General features: G+C 41.6%; 1 protein-coding gene across 2 annotated transcripts; it reads right to left on the reverse strand.

Annotated features, from left to right (window-relative positions):
- Positions 1-2,666: 2,666 nt before the first annotated feature.
- On the reverse strand, positions 2,667-18,450 carry LOC121577569 (cyclic AMP-dependent transcription factor ATF-1). 2 transcript variants are annotated; one of them, XM_041891278.2, is made up of 8 exons: positions 17,669-18,450; positions 15,747-15,847; positions 9,387-9,500; positions 8,766-8,863; positions 8,285-8,424; positions 6,312-6,491; positions 5,961-6,105; positions 2,667-3,622 (listed from the first exon to the last, which is right to left on the reverse strand). In XM_041891278.2, exons 2-8 carry the CDS (start codon positions 15,840-15,842, stop codon positions 3,478-3,480), a joined length of 918 nt encoding a protein of 305 aa, XP_041747212.1. In that variant the 5' UTR covers positions 15,843-15,847; positions 17,669-18,450; the 3' UTR covers positions 2,667-3,477. The 2 variants fall into 2 exon arrangements, with proteins under 2 accessions (XP_041747212.1, XP_041747211.1); XM_041891277.2 differs by lacking the exon at positions 17,669-18,450 and adding an exon at positions 16,748-17,460.
- Positions 18,451-20,201: the final 1,751 nt, after the last annotated feature.

The raw sequence follows: 20,201 nt of genomic DNA on the forward strand, positions 1-20,201 counted from the left end.
TGGCTAGGCCACTCCAGGACCTTAATGTGCTTCTTCTTGAGCCACTCCTTTGTTGCCTTGGCCGTGTGTTTTGGGTCATTGTCATGCCGGAATACCCATCCACGACCCATTTTCAATGCCCTGACTGAGGGAAGGAGGTTCTCACCCAAGATCTGACGGTACATGGCCCCGTCCATCGTCCCTTTGATGCGGTGAAGTTGTCCTGTCCCCTTAGCAGAAAAACACCCCCAAAGCATAATGTTTCCACCTCCATGTTTGACGGTGGGGATGGTGTTCTTGGGGTCATAGGCAGCATTCCTCCTCCTCCAAACACGGCGAGTTGAGTTGATGCCAAAGAGCTCCATTTTGGTCTCATCTGACCACAACACTTTCACCCAGTTCTCCTCTGAATCATTCAGATGTTCATTGGCAAACTTCAGACGGGCATGTATATGTGCTTTCTTGAGCAGGGGGACCTTACGGGCGCTGCAGGATTTCAGGTTTCACGGCGTAGTGTGTTACCAATTGTTTTCTTGGTGACTATGGTCCCAGCTGCCTTGAGATCATTGACAAGATCCTCCCGTGTAGTTCTGGGCTGATTCCTCACCGTTCTCATGATCATTGCAACTCCACGAGGTGAGATCTTGCATGGAGCCCCAGGCCGAGGAAGATTGACAGTTCTTTTGTGTTTCTTCCATTTGCGAATAATCGCACCAACTGTTGTCACCTTCTCACCAAGCTGCTTGGCGATGGTCTTGTAGCCCATTCCAGCCTTGTGTAGGTCTACAATCTTGTCCCTGACATCCTTGGAGAGCTCTTTGGTCTTGGCCATGGTGGAGAGTTTGGAATCTGATTGATTGATTGCTTCTGTGGACAGGTGTCTTTTATACAAATAAAAAACTGAGATTAAGAGCACTCCCTTTAAGAGTGTGCTCCTAATCTCAGCTTGTTACCTGTATAAAAGACACCTGGGAGCCAGAAATCTTTCTGATTGAGAGGGGGTCAAATACTTATTTCCCTCATTAAAATGCAAATCAATTTATAACATTTTTGACATGCGTTTTTATGGATTTTTTTGTTATTATTCTGTCTCTCAGTGTTCAAATAAACCTACCGTTAAAATTATAGACTGATCTTTTCTTTGTCAGTGGGCAAACGTACAAAATCAGCAGGGGATCAAATACTTTTTTCCCTCACTGTATATGCCCCCTTTATTTATCCTACGGTTCTGACTTGGTGTACAGGGAGAACACTGTAAGAACGGCCCATGTTCTGAATTCTGTCGCTGTACATTTCAAAAGTGCTGGACAAATAGTTATGACTATGTCCGTTTTAGCTCTTCTTAATCGAAATTACAGATAGCCTCTTATCCGCTCATCGTTCCCTAATGCTATAGTTTGTACATCTCAATTGTCAGTAGAAACCACATTTGTTTAAGCAAGTCAGCCATATCAGCTGTTTTTTTAAAAGGCAGTAAATGAGGCTGAATTAACTGTTTCGCTGCCAGACAAGGCTCTGCTGATCGCCAGGTGTAGCGGTGGTAAGGATTCACTCCATGGTGCTGAAAAGAAAGCTCTGCAGTTGGGACAGCTTTATGTAGGCCCTAACAGTTTGTGGGCACTGTTTGTCACCATTATAGTGCAATTCATGTTTTGTTTAGTGATGTGCTGTGTAGTTTGGCCCCCCAAGATCTTTTTGTGTCAGTAAAATTAATTATGCGAGAAATGGTGGTGGAAATGCCGTTATGCGCAAATATTGATATAATAACCATCATATCGAAGTAAACTTGGAGTCACATAATGATATGGTGTGTGGTCCTCCCACTATGACTCGGGAAACCATGCAGTTTATTAGGTTACAGATTAAATTATGTTGAACTTCACAGGGTGGTGAAAGTGCACAGTGATCTTGACGCTTTCTAATATCGAGGGTCATATTTTGGTGACATGATTGATGCTTAACTGCCTTTTGACGAATACAAATATTCTCGCTCTTATCCATAATAATCTCATAATGTAGACTAGCCTACCAGCATTGTATCTGCACGCTTTTAAAATATTAGCATAAATCTGTCCGCCAATTGGATGGAAACCTAGGTAGAGACCACAAGAGGTCGTAGTATATCCATAACCTCAAATACTTGTCACTAAATGGGGGCGACTGGACTAATTTCAGTCGCCCCCATTTACACTTCGTTTTTGACTAAAAGATCCCTTTAAGACTGGTTTTGCAATAAAATGCACTTTCAATTGAACATGCCTTTTAGTCCAGGGGTGTATTCACTTGGAACCAAACAGAACCAAACCAGACGTGGAGGGACCTACCTGAATTTGTCCAATAGAAACTCTCGTTATCGTTGCAAAACAGAACATTTTGCAACTGTTTGGATGTATTAATTACACTGATTATTTTAAAACAGTCTGTTGCAAAACGTTTTGCAACAGAAACCGTTTACTCCAAACGGAAAACATTTCACAACAAAAATGAGTGTTTCTATTGAACAAATTCAGGTAGGTCCCTCCCAGTTTCGTTCGCTTCCGTTTACTTCTTAAACGGTAAACGGTTTCTGTTGCAAGAAGTAATGAATACATCCCAGGAAACAAGTCCAAGAGTGAGCCCCCAAATACATTTTGGGTATAACTTTTCTTTTTTTAACCCCCAGTGAATAATCTGAGACTGAATTTGTGAAAAATATTTATTTCCATTTACAGAATGAGAGACATTGCTTTCCCTCTTTTTGTTTGATTTGCTCATCCCCCTCACCCTCTACAGAAATATAAAATAAATATTACCCTGACATTGCGTGATTGTCTTAGTAACAGCCAATTCAGCCTTACACAATGTTATATTTTCAAACACCCCTTACATCTCTCTGGACAAGGGTAAGGAATGAGACTTGTAACATTTCCTCATGGGGGAAAGAAAGGGGGGTGGGGGTGGAAATAGCTGGTTCACATAAAAGATACATGAATCACACCATGCAATAAGATACATGAATTGTAACCATACAATAACAATTTGGCTGCAAATTGTTTGATGTTAAAAACAGCAGATTGATCCTACTGCTACACTTTTCTTTAAACAAATTGGGGGGGGAACATAAGGAGCTGATTCTGGCAAAGGGGGACACAATTGGAAATTGAATGTCAATGATAAAGCTCACAATTCACGCCTCCCATGTGCTCATAAAATATACACAAATATAAACATTTAAGCGTTAGTTATCCAATCCATTAGCTAAAAAAAAAACTTTGATTAAAAACAGCCAACCTCTCTTTCACACCCTTTCATTGTCTTTTATATGGACACATCCCATTGCCACCGCTCGCGACACGTTTGTTAAAACAAAGAGTATAAAACAAACTGAGGAGGGTGATTTCAGGTCTGAAATGAAAGGTGTTCCCCGGTTAACCCCGCATTGTCCATGTGGCAGAGCAGAGCCGCTCGCTGACGGTAAAAGTCCCGCTTGCTGGCTGGCTTCTCTTCTTGTCCTCCTTGTTATCCTGTTTTGACACAGTATAGGTCCTTTAACGTCTTGAGTTCCTCAATGAGAGTCTTGTTCTGGTTCTCCAGCACGGCCACACGGTTCTCGAGACACTTGACGTATTCCTTCTTCTTCCTGCGACACTCACGTGCCGCTTCCCTGCCAGGGAGAAACACAGAAAACTGCTTTAGAGGATTACATTTAAAGGGATACTGTTAGATTTAGGTCGTCGTTCTACTTACCCAGAGTCACATGAGCTCATGGATACAATTTTTATGTTTCTACGTACCGTTTGTACATTATTTAAGTTAGCAAATCGTTAGCTTAGCGCAATTGCTGGAAGTCTCCATGTACAGTAGCCAGCTCCTCTCAAAAGCAGGGAAATAGACCTACAGTTGAAGTCGGAAGTTTACATACACCTTAGCCAAATCCATTTAAACTCAGTTTTTTACAATTCCTGACATTTCTATCCTAGTAAAAATTCCCTGTCTTAGGTCAGTTAGGATCACCACTTTATTTTAAGAATGTGAAATGCAGAATAATAGTAGAGAGAATGATTTATTTCAGCTTTTATTTCTTTCATCACCTTCCCAGTGGGTCAGATGTTTACATACACTCAATTAGTATTTGGTAGCATTGCCTTTAAATTGTTTAACTTGGGTCAAACGTTTTGGGTAGCCTTCCACAAGCGTCCCACAATAAGTTGGGTGAATTTTGGCCCATTCCTCCTGACAGAGCTGGTGTAACTGAGTCAGGTTTGTAGGCCTCCTTGCTCGCACACGCTTTTTCAGTTCTGCCCACAAATTTTCTATAGGATTGAGGTCAGGGCTTTGTGATGGCCACTCCAATACCTTGACTTTGTTGTCCTTAAGCCATTTTGCCACAACTTTGGAAGTATGCTTGGTGTCATTGTCCATTTGGAAGACCCATTTGCGACCAAGCTTTAACTTCCTGACTGATGTCTTGAGATGTTGCTTCAATATAGCCACATAATGTTCCTTCCTCATGATGCCATCTATTTTGTGAGGTGCACCAGTCCCTCCTGCAGCAAAGCATCCCCACGAAATGATGCTGCCACCCCCGTGCTTCACGGTTGGGATGGTGTTCTTCAGCTTGCAAGCCACCCCCTTTTTCCTCCAAACATAACGATGGTCATAATGGCCAAACAGTTCTATTTTTGTTTAATCAGACCAGAGGATATTTCTCCAAAAAGTACGATCTTTGTCCCCATGTGCAGTTGCAAACCGTAGTCTGGCTTTTTTATGGCGGTTTTGGAGCAGTGGCTTCTTCCTTGCTGAGCGGCCTTTCAGGTTATGTCGATATAGGACTCGTTTTACTGTGGATATAGATACTTTTGTACCCGTTTCCTCCAGCATCTTCACAAGGTCCTTTGCTGTTGTTCTGGGATTGATTTGCACTTTTCGCAACAAAGTACGTTCATCTCTAGGAGACAGAACGCGTCTCCTTCCTGAGCGGTATGACGGCTGCGTGGTCCCATGGTGTTTATACTTGCGTACTATTGTTTGTACAGATGAACGTGGTACCTTCAGGCGTTTGGAAATTGCTCCCAAGGATGAACCTTATTTTTTCCTGAGGTCTTGGCTGATTTCTTTTGATTTTCCCATGATGTCAAGCAAAGAGCTACTGAGTTTGAAGGTAGGCCTTGAAATACATCCACAGGTACACCTCAAATTGACTCAAATTATGTCAATTAGCCTATCAGAAGCTTCTAAAGCCATGACATCATTTTCTGGAATTTTCCAAGCTGTTTAAAGGCACAGTCAACTTAGTGTATGTAAACTTCTGACCCCACTGGAATTGTGATACAGTGAATTATAAGTGAAATAAACTGTCTGTAAACAATTGTTGGAAAAATTACTTGTGTAATGTCGACTTGCCAAAACTATAGTTTGTTAATAAGAAATTTGCGGAGTGGTTGAAAAACGAGTTTTAATGACTCCAACCTAAGTGTATGTAAACTTCCGACTTCAACTGTAACTACTCCAAAGCTGGGTGGTTGGTAATTTATAGTTTTACAAAGCTATATACACTGAACAAAAATATAAACGCAACATGTAAAGTGTTAGTCCCATGTTTCATGAGTTTAAAAAGTAAAATAAAATAAAAAACAGAAATGTTCCAAGCTTATTTCTCTAACATTTTGTGCACACATTTGCTTACATCCCTGTTTGTGAGCATTTCTCCTTTGTCAAGATAATCCATCCACCTGACAGGTGTGGCATATCAAGAAGATGATTAAACAGCATGATCATTATACAGGTGCACCTTGTGCTTGGGACAATAAAAGGCCACTTTAAAATGTGCAGTTCTGTCACACAACACAATGCCACAAATGTTTCAAGTTTTGAGGGAGCATGCAATTGGCATGCTGACAGCAGGAATGTCCACCAGAGCTCAAGGAACCAACTGTGCACTGCCACAACACTTCTCATACACCCAAAGTCCCATCATACCACGTCCTTATCCCCACACACACCTGTTCTTGGCGAGGCGGATCTCTCTCTTCATGGTGGGGTTGCCAGTCTTTTGCTCAGACATTCCTACAGGGGAAGTCATGACCACGGTCTGTTGCGCTGTGGGCGCCGTGCGGATCTGGTACGTCTGCATCTCTCCTCCTGCACCTGAGGGGGATGAGGCCAATCAAAACAATAGATGAGGGCATCTCCTCTTTATAATCTCAACACATTACAATGTGGTCTGCAAGCTGGGATCATTCCTTTTTTTTACACACCTTCAGGGAGGCTTCAGTGACAACGAGAAAACTACTGGGTACTTCTCCTTATGGTATCATCTCAAAGCTTACCGTGAGTCATGAAGCCATACTCACTCTGTACGACCACCTGGTTGCTGGGCACGAGTATCTGCTGTCCGTCGGGCGTCTGGGCGTACTGTAGGATGGTGGTGCCCTGCTGTTGGCCTGAGTTGGTCATGGTGAGAGTCTGTAACCCCTGAAGGCTCTCTGACCCCGTGTTGGCCAGTTGAATGGTGCCGTTAGGGGCAATGGTAACTACAGACAAACAGACAGGAAGTTAGGGCCGATGGTTACTACAGACAAACAGACAGGAAGTTAGGGCCGATGGTAACTACAGACAATAAACACACAGGAAGTTAGGGGCAATAGTAACTACTAGTGATGGGCACCAATATGGAAAGTCGATACCAGATGCTTTATAAAGTGTTTTAGCCTGTATGGACATTGTTTTGCGAACAGTAATTAACAGTTTCAACATTTCTACATGCCGTGTTGCATTATTCAAGTGTGTTAGCTCCCTACTCATGCTGCACAGAAGTTAACATGTTACATGGACACAGCAGATCGAAATGGCTTGCATTGAGCGGTAGCCCAGGTTCTCACGGACACAGGAGTATATCTCTTCTGCCTGTGTGACAAGGTCTTGAAGTCTGACATTACTTGAAGCTGTGGTGACTGTCCAACTCCTGGCTGAACCCTACATCACAGCCACTGACAAAGCACATGCCTGCAATCGTAGTGCAGCAGGGGAGAGTGGTTTCGTCACTCTAGCACATTCAGAGATCGATTTATAGCAAACTTGATCAAAGTAATCTAAAATAATAGACTTTCAACAAAAAACACTGTCATAGATGGACAAGATTAACATGAGATGAAAGGCGAGTTCCTAACGAGTTCAGGAAGCCAAGCTAAACGTTCACAGTGGTGGGGGCAGACGTTTTGATCAAGAGAGACCTTTAGAGAATGTGCACATTTTCTCTAACACTAAACATACAAATATGTATTTTACAGTTATAAGGAAGGTGAAATCTTAGTTGTTTTATAATTTGATTATTCTATATTTAGAGAGCATATAAGTAAGTTCAAGCCTTATTTATACAGTTTTGTTCAATAGGAAATACATCAAAATATTTCTAATTTGTATCATATTTGTACTGTGTACTTGAGCTTGTGTCCAAAAGTGACTACACCTCAGCAATTTATAACTATTTTTTGTCAGAAAGGTGAGGTTTCTTGGAGTATGCAGCATTACTAGTTATTTTTTATGGCCCTCTCATTATAAACAATTACTTTAGGCCATCATTGTAAATAAGAAATTGTTCTTAATTGACTTGCCTAGTTAAATAAAAGGTTAAATTAAAATAAACGTAGATTACATTTTAGATTACATTTAGTTACATTTGTCATTAAACTGAGGATTTCATCCATCGACATAGTCGACACACATTTGAGTATGCTTTATGTGGCCTTGCTGTTGCCTTGGGAACACACACAAACCATGTGTGTGTTCCCAATGGTATGCGTCCAGAGCACACACACCATGAACACACCACGGCAGCCATTTTGCACTCCCTGTCCCTTGCGGTGTGGTATATTTTCACAAAACTGCAGTAGCCCATCATTGATGATCCCTTACATTTTTTGACATTTTAGTCATTTAGCAGACGCTCTTATCCAGAGCGACTTACAGGAGCAATTAGGGTTAAGTGCCTTGCATCGACAGACTTTTCACCTAGTTGGCTTGGGGATTAGAACCAGCGACCTTTCGGTTACTGGCACAACGCTCTTACCCACTAAACTACCTGACGCCCATACTTACTCAACAAGTGCCTGACCACACCTCAGGAGCCATTTTGCACTACCCATCCCCTGCGGTGTGGTATATTTTCACAAAACTGCAGAAGCCCATCATTGATGATCCATTACTTAACAAATGCCTCCAATTCTAACAATATCCAACTGTATAATCTATTTATGATGACAAAGTGATGCATTGGTAGGACGTGTTATGTGGTTGTTGTAGTGCTATGTAGTAGGGCAACCCTTACTGTACTGGCCGCTGCTGGTCTGGTAGATTGTCTGGGTGTTGGGCATTGTAACTGTGGTCATGCCAGAGGAAGCAGGGTTGTCACCCTCTCCCTCGTTCTGTGACGCCACCTCCTCAGCAGACAGCTCATTGAGGATCTTTCTACAGACCACCAGGATAGAATTACCCATTATATGTCTGTCAATTACCTCCTTCTGCCAAAACAACAAACACTGTCTATGCTACAGAATCAAACTAATGAGACTGGAAAATGAATGGAGAATAGGTGGCTCACTATTAAACATCCAAAATGTAACATCAATGTAGCATCATTGTTGGATTTCAGTTCACTACTTCTAAATTGAGATTGACTGTTTTTGCACATCATCATGGATACTATTTAACATCCCAGTCCATCACCAGCAGTGACCTTTGCAGTCTGCACACACTTATTTTCACCATTAAATGGGCAACTTTGGACACAACAGTGCGGTGGCAGCTACCTGTAGGAGGGCCGTCTGGCCAGTATATCTCTGGTCTTCTGGGCGTAGGCTCCACTGTCTGAGGAGTCCTGGGAGTCGTCACTGTCTGAGCCCTGGCCCTGTGGAGGAGAGAAGAGATGCCAGGACATGGTGGGTTACTCATCTACCATGTTTACTTAATACCTAAAATCAGAATGTGGTGGTTCTAGGGTGTACAAGATAGAGATAATAATAATAATAATAATAATAATAATAAGCCACTTAGCAGACGCTTTTATCCAAAGCGACTTACAGTCATGCGTGCATACATTTTTGTGTATGGGTGGTCCCGGGGATCGAACCCACTACCTTGGATACCCTCCCATCAATCGCACATTTACCCCAGTAATACCATTTGGCAAGATAACGTGTAGGATAAAGGCTAACAGAGATTTAAGTTATGCTAGAAGAACAGGGGACACCTCACTGTCATCCAGAGGCACTGTAGTCCAGGGCCAGTATTCATACAGCATCTCAGAGATGGGTGCTGATCTAGGATCAGGTTCCCCCTGTCCATGTAATCTTGATCAGCACTCCTACTTTGAGATGCTTTATGAACAAGGGCCCAGGCCTAGTTCCTGGTTGTTGAGGAGCTCCTCTTACCTGAACAGTCTGCACCTGTGGGGACTGGATGACCGACGACTGGATCACCCCCTGCACCTGGAACTGACCCCCAGGGAGCTGGACCACCGTCACAGGAGAGCCCCCCAGAGCCATCTGCAAACACACAGTCAGATTAGAGGGTGACAGGAGTGAATATGCAATCCTGTACATTCAGTATGCTAGTCTGAATGGATCGTCACTTTTTTTTTTTTTTTTTCCATCTAGTAAAAACTCATATCGCTTCCTATCTCACTCATCAGCATAGCAGGTATTTATATGATAGTGTCTATAATGTTACCTCGTCAGCATATTCATAGGGTAGTGTCCTAATGTTACCTCATCAGCTTAGTGTCACGTCTCTCTTCCCCATTTCCTATTAGCAAGCATATGGAATGTCATTCACCTATTCACTTCAGCCTATGAGCATGGCACACTAAGGCAATTCCACCACGGTTGCTGATTAACCTATTGGCTCAATCGTTCAATAATAACTCCTTTCTTTCAATCAATGGGCCTGAATCTAGGGGAGTATTTATGTCAACTCAAACTGCGCTTCAGAGGGCATTTCTGCGTGGGAATTGTTGCTCATTTCACTATCCTTGGCATATTTTAGAATTCATGGCTGCTGAGCCGGTAACTGTAGGCTATTCAACAAGTGGAATTATTATAAGGGGTGGACCGCGGCCTCTGACAGATCATCATTGTCCACTATTTCAATTTGCAGAGGATAGTTCTCATCTCCCAGCTCAGTCAAGCACACGGCTACAGGCTACTTGCCCAGCTGACGTGTCACTTTAGCCTACCTTTGGTTCTCATTAGTGCATCGCATGTCCCTGGCGGCATTTTGATTCCCCATCATGCTGCCACGTCTAGCAGTTATCCCACGTTAATATAAATTAATTCACTTCAGCTATCAGATCCGGATGGAGCATTGTAAATGCACGTTTACTAGGGGTGTAATGATCCATCTACTACATCGATGTATCGATTTATATTCCTATGATCCAACTACATCGATCTGTGCTCGGCGAGTTGGCCTTTTGGACAACATATATCAATCTAACATCGTTTTAAAATGTAATAAATCGATTGTATCGATACTAGGAAATAACCCATTGGATTTAAGCACGTCAGACTTTATATGGATGTTTTTTCTTAGCACTTTTAATGATAAAGGCTTTAAACATTACTCGATTCAGTCTGCCTATCCGTGACGTCATCGCCCGCGCCAGCAGCAGCGCAAAGGCGCAAAGACAACAAAACATAGCATGGCGGACGACAGAGGAGAAGCCGACGAGCGAGAGATTATCAAGCCACCATTGCGGTCCTTACAAGAAACAGGAATCTAGGAAACTTCACCTGCACTGTCCAGTATCCAGGTATTTATTTCAGTCACACTGGTTGAATTTTTGGCTAAAAGGTTACTGAATCGATTTCAAGTCACTGAATCGTTTCGGATCGTATCGTTCTAAATGAACCAATATCGTCCTTGAATTGTATCAACAACCACGAATCGTGATTAAAATCGAATCGTTGTTAAAACGAATCGTTACACCCCTAACGTTTACGCATAGTCTCCGAGGCATTTTTAGACCCACTAGGCCAGTCTGGTAAACAATATGTTGTCTTGTGTCAAATGTTCTTTTGCAAGAAGTGCACGGAGATATATCCAAATCTATCGTCTGCAGGGACAAGGGTGCATATATGCTGCTGGTAATGGCTCCCAAGTATAATCCATGCTTCGCCTATTATCTGATGATACTCATCGTTACTCATTGTCACTTCATTCTTATGTTCTGCACGCAATGCATAGTCATTATAATATAGCCACTAGGGAGCCAGGCCCTGCCAGGCCCCCCCATACAATCAAATCGTATTGTCATATGTACAGGATAGATGTGATGTAGGCTTCACAGTTCAATGAGATGCTTACTGGTGGCAATCTTGTTCACTCATCAAATCACATTTTATTTCTCACATACACGTGTTTAGCAGATGTTATTGCGGGTGTAGCGAAATGCTTGTGCTTCTAGCTCCGACAGTGCAGTAATATCTAACAATTTCACAACATATAACCAATACACACAAATATGTACAGTGGGGAAAAAAGCATTTAGTCAGCCACCAATTGTGCAAGTTCTCCCACTTAAAAAGATGAGAGGCCTGTAATTTTCATCATAGGTACACGTCAACTATGACAGACAAAATGAGAAAAAAAATCCAGATAATCACATTGTAGGATCTTTTATGAATTTATTTGCAAATGATGGTGGAAAATAAGTATTTGGTCAATAACAAAAGTTTCTCAATACTTTGTTATATACCCTTTGTTGGCAATGACACAGGTCAAACGTTTTCACACACTGTTGCTGGTATTTTGGCCCATTCCTCCATGCAGATCTCCTCTAGAGCAGTGATGTTTTGGGGCTGTCGCTGGGCAACACGGACTTTCAACTCCCTCCAAAGATTTTCTATGGGGTTGAGATCTGGAGACTGGCTAGGCCACTCCAGGACCTTGAAATGCTTCTTTCGAAGCCACTCCTTCGTTGCCCGGGCGGTGTGTTTGGGATTATTGTCATGCTGAAAGACCCAGCCACGTTTCATCTTCAATGCCCTTGCTGATGGAAGGAGGTTTTCACTCAAAATCTCACGATACATGGCCCCATTCATTCTTTCCTTTACACGGATCAGTCGTCCTGGTCCCTTTGCAGAAAAACAGCCCCAAAGCATGATGTTTCCACCCCCATGCTTCAAAGTAGGTATGGTGTACTTTGGATGCAACTCAGCATTCTTTGTCCTCCAAACACGACGAGTTGAGTTTTGACCAAAAAGTTCTATTTTGGTTTCATCTGACATTCTCCCATACGCTTCTGGATCATCCAAATGCACTCTAGCAAACTTCAGACGGGCCTGGACATGTACTGGCTTAAGCAGGGGGACACATCTGGGACTGCAGGATTTGAGTCCCTGGCGGCGTAGTGTGTTACTGATGGTAGGCTTTGTTACTTTGGTCCCAGCTCTCTGCAGGTCATTCACTAGGCCCCCCTGTGTGGTTCTGGGATTTTTGCTCACCGTTCTTGTGATCATTTTGACCCCACGGGGTGAGATCTTGCGTGGAGCCCCAGATAGAGGGAGATTATCAGTGGTCTTGTATGTCTTCCATTTCCTAATAATTGCTCCCACAGTTGATTTCTTCAAACCAAGCTGCTTACCTATTGCAGATTCAGTCTTCCCAGCCTGGTGCAGGTCTACAATTTTGTTTCTGGTGTCCTTTGACAGCTCTTTGGTCTTGGCCATAGTGGAGTTTGGAGTGTGACTGTTTGAGGTTGTGGACAGGTGTCTTTTATACTGATAACAAGTTCAAACAGGTGCCATTAATACAGGTAACGAGTGGAAGACAGAGGAGCCTCTTAAAGAAGAAGTTACAGGTCTGTGAGAGCCAGAAATCTTGCTTGTTTGTAGGTGACCCAAATACTTATTTTCCACCATAATTTGCAAATAAATTCATAAAAAATCCTACAATGTGATTTTCTGGATTTTTTTCCTCAATTTGTCTGTCATAGTTGACGTGTACCTATGATGAAAATTACAGGCCTCTCTCATCTTTTTAAGTGGGAGAACTTGCACAATTGGTGGCTGACTAAATACTTTTTTTCCCCACTGTACATACACTACCGTTCAAAAGTTTGGGGTCACTTAGAAATGTCCTTGTTTTCAAAAGAAAAGCAATTTTTTTGTCCATTAAAATAACATAAAATTGATCAGAAATACAGTGTAGACATTGTTAATGTTGTAAATGGCTATTGTAGCTGGAAATGGCTGATTGTTAATGGAATATCTACATAGGCGTACAAAGGCCCATTATCAGCAACAATCAGTCCTGTGTTCCAATGGCACGTTGTGTTTGCTAATCCAACTTTATCATTTTAAAAGGCTAATTGATCATTAGAAAACCCTTTTGCAATTATGTTAGCACAGCTGAAAACTGTTGTGCTGATTAAAGAAGCAATAAAACTGGCCTTCTTGAGACTAGTTGAGTATCTGGAGCATCAGCAATTGTGGGTTCGATTACAGGATCAAAATGGACAGAAACAAATAACTTTCTTCTGAAACTCATCAGTCTATTTTTGTTCTGAGAAATGAAGGCTATTCCATGCGAGAAATTGCCAAGAAACTGAAGATCCCGTACAACGCTGTGTACTACTCCCTTCACAGAACAGTGCAAACTGGCTCTAACCAGAATAGAAAGAGGAGTGGGAGGCCCCGGTGCACAACTGAGCAAGAGGACAAATACATTAGTGTGTCTAGTTTGAGAAACAGGCGCCTCACAGGTCCTCAACTGGCAGCTTCATTAAATAGTACCAATTTGATCATGTCATGTTGATCTAGCGCCTGTTTGCAGTTTAGGCTTCAAGTTTGGTTTAAAGGATTCGTACAGACAGTGGCAAGACAAATTCAAGGACTCAAGTACTGAGCAAAGTACAGAGAGATCCTTGATGAAGTTTGGACACACCTACTCATTCCAGGGTTTTTCTTTAATTTTACTATTTTCTACATTGTAGAATAATTGTGAAGACATCAAAACTATTAAATAACACATATGGAATCATGTAGTAACCCAAAAAGTGTTAAACAAATCAAAATCTATTTTATATTCTTCAAACAGCCACCCTTTGCCTTGATGACAGCTTTGCACACTCTTGGCATTCGCTCAACCAGCTTTATGAGGTAGTCACCTGGAATGCATTTCAATTAACAGGTGTGCCTTGTTAAAAGTTAATTTGTGGAATTTCTTTCCTTCTTAATGCGTTTGAGCCAATCAGTTGTGTTGTGACAAGTAGGGGGGTCCATAGCCCTATTTGGTAAAAGACCAAGTCCATATTATGACAAGAACAGCTCAAATAAGCAAACGACAGTCCATCATTACTTTACATGAAGGTCAGTCAATACGCAACATTTCAAGAACTTTGAAAGTTTTTTCAAGTGCAGTCGCAAAAACCATCAAGCGCTTTGATGAAACTGGCTCTCATGAGGACCACCACAGGAATGGAAGACCCAGATTTACCTCTGCTGCAGAGGATAAGTTAATTAGAGTTACCAGCCTCAGAAATTGCAGCCCAAATAAATGCTTCAGAGTTCAAGTAACAGACACATCTCAACATCAACTTTTCAGAGAGGACTGTGTGAATCAGGCCTTCATGGTCGAATTGCTGCAAAGAAACCACTACTAAAGGACACCAATAAGAAGAAGAGACCTGCTTGGGCCAAGAAACACGAGCAATGGACATTAGACCGGTGGAAATCTGTCCTTTGGTCTGGAGTCCAAATTTGAGATTTTTGGTTCCAACTGTCGTGTCTTTGTGAGACGCGGTGTGGGTGAACGGATGATCTCCGCATGTTATGGTGTGGGGGTGCTTTGCTGGTGACACTGTCTGTGATTTATTTAGAATTCAAGGCACACTTAACCAGCATGGCTACCACAGCATTCTGCAGCAATACGCCATCCCATCTGGTTTGGGCTTAGTGGGACTATCATTTGTTTTTCAACAGGACAATGACCCAACACACCTCCAGGGTGTGTAAGGGCTATTTGACCAAGAAGGAGAGTGCTGCATCAGATGACCTGGCCTCCACAATCCCCTGACCTCAACCCAATTGAGATGGTTTGAGATGAGTGGGACCACAGAGTGAAGGAAAAGCAGCCAACAAGTGCTCAGCATGTGGGAACTCCTTCAAGACTGTTGGAAAAGCCTTCCAGGTGAATCTGGTTGAGAGAATGCCAAGAGTGTGCAAAGCTGTCATCAAGGCAAAGGGTGGCTATTTGAAGAATCTCAAATATATTTTGATTTGTTTAACACTTTTTTGGTTACTACATGATTCCATGTGTTATTTCATAGTTTTGATGTCTTCACTATTATTCTACAATGTATTTTTATTTTATTTTACAAAAAGAAAAACCCTTGAATGAGTAGGTGTGTCCAAACGTTTGACTGGTAGTGTATGTAAATGTCATATTGCACTGTCTATAAAATCAGCAGAAATAATATTGTGATACAATACTGTATTCCCCTCTCCCATCACTAATATGTACCAGCACGCTAGTAAAGATGTGAGGAAAGGCAATGGTCAAAGGAAAATTGATAGACGAGGACCAAGCAAGCCTCATTACCATTCTGATATTATTCACAATAGGACCCTCGTCATGTTCTCTGTGACAATTGGCAGTAACTCCACATGGCCCTCTCTAAAAGTTCACCTGTACAGTGCTTTCCCGTCAGTGACATCATTCCCATTACTAATCCCTACTTCCAGAAAGACAGTGAGTCATTATTAACCTGCTGATATCAGTCTGTTGGTTACCTGTTGGGCTATCTGTGAAATCTGTGAGGCTGTGATGGTGGTGGGGAAGGTGACAGTCTGTGTCTCAGTGCCATTGCTGTTCTGCACCTCTTCCATGGTCACTGCAGAGGCAGAGATACTGATACATTAAAAGGTCCAATGCAGCCATTTTTTTTTCTCAATATCAAATCATTTCTGGATAACAATTAAGTATTTACTGTGATTATGTTCAATTAAAATAGTCAAAAATAAACAAAAATAGCTTCTTAACAAAGATACATTTCTCAAGCAAGAATTGTCCTAGGACTGTCTGGGAGTGGTTTGAGTGGGAGGGGAAACCTGAAAATTAGCCTTTATTTGCAAAGAGGATTGGAACTCTTTCTTATTGGTCAATTAACTAATTTACTGCATGGTGATGTCACTATGGAAGGCCAAAACTCCATCCCCCCCAATATAGGCTGAACTAAAAAGGGCATTATCATTTTCACAATTTTACAGTATTATTCAAATAAAATAAAATTGTATTGGCCACATGCGCCGAATACAACAGGTGCAGACATTACAGTGAAATGCTTACTTACAGCCCTTAACCAACAGTGCATTTATTTTTAATAAAAAAGTAAAATAAAACAACAAAAAAGTGTTGAGAAAAAAAAGAGCAGAAGTAAAATAAAATAACAGTAGGGAGGCTATATAGGGGGGTACCGGTGCAGAGTCAATGTGCCGGGGCACCGGCTAGTTGAGGTAGTTGAAGTAATATGTACATGTGGGTAGAGTTAAACCTCTGTGTGGAAATATATATAAAACACAGGAAAATCACGTTGACTACACTGAGCCTTTAAAGACCACTAATTACTAAAACATTAAAATATAGAGACAACACTACACAACAGATAGACATTATTTTTACTGAGCATATTTGTTAGACCATATAACTAGGCTAGTCTGTCATTCAGTAAGAAAGGGATAGATGTATTTACTAACTTGTAAAATGTTAAGATTTCTGCATGTAGCCTACTTACATGATGGCTCACTGGTGTGTATGGGCACTGGACAGAGCCCTCTGGCAAGCCTATTTTGTAAATAGAGGGATATGGTGGACTGATCGGACAGGCAGAGCATCTCCATGGAAACCGAGGAGAGTCACCCATCCCTCCCCCTAAAAAAATATTGACTAGCTAGCTAACTGTTCATCATAGTTAGAATTCCTATGCCCATACACCAGGATATTTGTTTTTATCCATTAAACAAAACATATAGCTAGCTAACATTAGCTAATTATGTCTCACCAAGGATATGGTCTTACTAAGGACAGGATTTCAAATTCAGTACTAGCTACCTAAATTGCTGACAGCACTAAACTTTCTAAAGACTACCTGTGCTTGTGGTACCCACGTTAGCTAACTAACTAGCTAAACATTGCTAACTAGGTACCGGAGTTAGTTGGCTACGTTAGTTAGCTGGTTAACTACTGTGCAGCGTTTTCTACGGTTAGACAGCATCCTCTAATTTGAATACAACGTTTGCTAGCTAACGTTAACGATTGTTAGTTAGTCAATTTGTCAAATTAGGCCGGGTAACGTGTCAGTTAGTCAGCTAACTACTGTAACGTTAGTTGGCATGCTAAACATTGCCATTGGTGAATAAAACAGATTATATTATTAACATTTCTCCAGGTCTCATACGCCTTGTAGCTAGTTAACTAGTACTGTATGTGCTTTTGTCTCAATGAGCGAATTCGTGTAATACCGAGTCACTGGCACGCAAGTACCCGCGTCAACAGACGTCAGCAATACCACCACCTTCCCCTTCGACAACGACGAGCAGACGGAAAGGGAGCCGCCATTACATTATTAGCAACAAAGCACACCATTTCGCAATTCAAAGCGGAGAACATAGCTAATATATATGCAGGCGGTGACATTTTTGAGAAGCTGTATTACCTTTCAAATCCTTCGTGGGCCTCAGCAATTGCGTTGATTATCTCAAAAGCGAGTATAAACAAGGGGGGATTGTTGCTGGCTAATTGCTAAATTAAAGGGCGGCGCGGCAGCATTTCTTTTTTTTTTGTTAAAATATTTTTTTTTTAAAGGAAGGAGGCCCAGGAAACACATATGACGTAATTGTTTCCTTTGAGTACTGTGATTGCCACAGCAAGGAAAGTGTAAAAATCATTCTCAATCTTTCTGTATTTTGAAATGTAAATGTGATGTATTGTATTGATGTTAATCCTCTGTTTAAAATATAGTCCATTGAATATGAAATAAAGATCATTTTAACGCAAAAAGAAACAAAACAATAAGAGATGATGCAAACAACTGTATCTCATGAAAGAGAAATTAATCAGAGAGCTATTGTTTTAAAGCTGTCTTGTTAAAAAAATGAATTTAAAGAAAGTGTAGTGAAAGGTCAAAGAGGTCTCGTTCAGAATTATCCATAAGTATTACCCTACGAATCATTACCTGAAGAAACTCAAAAAAGACAAACATTTACAGTACTTTTTGTGATGAGCATCCAGAAACAGTTTTTCCATTTATTTTGGCATTGTCTACATGTAAAGAAATGATGGCAAGATCCCGAGTGGCGCAGTGGTCTAAGGCACTGCATCCTGGTTCGAATCCAGGCTCTGTAGTAGCCGGACGCGACCGGTAGACCTATGGGGCGGCGCACAATTGGCCCAGCGTCGTCCAGGGTAGGGGAGGGAATGGCCGGCAGGGATGTAGCTCAGTTGGTAGAGCATGGCGTTTGCAACGCCAGGGTTGTGGGTTCGATTCCCACGGGGGGCCAGTATGAAACAAAAAAAAAGTATGCACTCACTAAATGTAAGTCGTTCTGGATAAGAGCGTCTGCTAAATGACTAAAATCTAAATCTAAGATATTTGTAGATTTAAAATGGATAATATTTTTGATGACTTTTGTTTATTATGGGAGAATGTGCTGCTCGGTTTCCTTAACTATAATAAGGATAACGAAAACAAAATGTACCTCTTGAATGTAATTGTGCTAATGGTAAAATTGTATATTCATAAATGTAAATTCACTAATAAAAAAACACTTGTTTTCTATAAGGAGTTTGAGCAGTACATTAAGATCATTCTACATTCTTTGAATAAGAAAGTTGTAAAAACAGTCAATAGGTCTGTCTTTTAAGGCCTTTGTATACCTGTAATTATTTGTACCCTCTAGCATATAGCGTATATGTATGTTTGTTTGTATACTTCCTGTATAACTAGTGTTTTTGTAAAATTAAAAGTTAAAATTAAAGTGTAGTTAAACAAGGGGAGAATCTCAATTGCATACTCCTCGTGTCCTCTCTCCCCGCCGCATTATCAAACCCCATTGGAAGAGAAGGTCAGAGGGGCGGGACCTCTGGCTTTCTCATCCAATGGATTTTGAGAAGGAGAGAGGACCCGATGAGTATGCAATTGAGATTCTCCCAAGGGCTACCTAGCCAGGGGTGTATTCATTAGTCGGATTCTGTTGCAAAACGTTTTCTAGGAGCCAAACTGAAGCAAGCATAGCTGCGGGAAGTAGGGGTGCTGCAGCACCCACTGAAAATCAGGAGAAAAAAATGGGGGGCGGGGGGAAATTTTTTCTCACAAAAGTAGTGCACTGGGCCTTTAGTAGTCCTGTATTAGCGGACTGATATAGCCATCTGCAGCACAGGCAAAATTAACCATGCAAAACAGCCCCAGACCATTATTCCTCCTCCACCAAACTTTACAGTTGGCACTATGCATGGTGGCAGGTAGCGTTCTTCTGGCATCCGCCAAACCCAGATTCGTCAGTCGGACTGCCAGATGGTGAAGCGTGATTCATCACTCCAGACAATGCGTTTCCACTGTTCCAGAGTCCAATGGCAGAGAGCTTTACACCACTCCAGCCAACGCTTGGCATTGTGCATTGGTGATCTTAGTTTTGTGTGGCTGCTCGGCCATGGAAACCCATTTCATGAAGCTTCCGACAAACAGTTATTGTGCTGACGTTGCTTCCAGAGGCAGTTTGGAACTTGGTAGTGAGTGTTGCAACCGAGGACAGACGCGCTTCAGAACTCGGCGGTCCCGTTCTGTGAGCTTGTGTGGCCTACCACTTCTCGGCTGAGCCAAAACCAACGAGTAAATTTCAATAGTTGAAATGATCAACATGAGTAATGTCCTTGAACAATGCACCCAACATGCATTTGAAAGTTGTGAGAAAAAAAGAACATTTGATGCAAAATCTAAATGAGTGAAAATAATGGGGAGAGGGTAATATAATATAATATCATCAAGTCTTTATTTCTAAAATATATCATATGAGCTAAATCACCCCAGACCACAACAAAATCACAATTGGATCATCCCCATCACAGACCTGTTTTTAATTGACATTATTCATATTATCATTATTAACCAAATAATGTATATACACAGCATACCAAGAGTGCTTACACAAAATATTGATTTAACCCAGATAAAGAGATGTGTGCAGTGCTAT

This window comes from Coregonus clupeaformis, chromosome 12, assembly GCF_020615455.1.
Source record: "Coregonus clupeaformis isolate EN_2021a chromosome 12, ASM2061545v1, whole genome shotgun sequence".
Taxonomy (NCBI): Eukaryota; Metazoa; Chordata; class Actinopteri; order Salmoniformes; family Salmonidae; genus Coregonus; species Coregonus clupeaformis.

Coding starts and splice junctions, on each gene's coding strand:
- LOC121577569 (XM_041891277.2), bottom strand. CDS start 16,853: ATGGAGATGCTCTGCCTGTCCGATCAGTCCACCATATCCCTCTATTTA. Junction 8,425..8,765: donor GCCAGACGGCCCTCCTACAG/GTAGCTGCCACC, acceptor GGTGGTCTGTAG/AAAGATCCTCAATGAGCTGT. Junction 6,106..6,311: donor CAACCAGGTGGTCGTACAGA/GTGAGTATGGCT, acceptor CATCCCCCTCAG/GTGCAGGAGGAGAGATGCAG.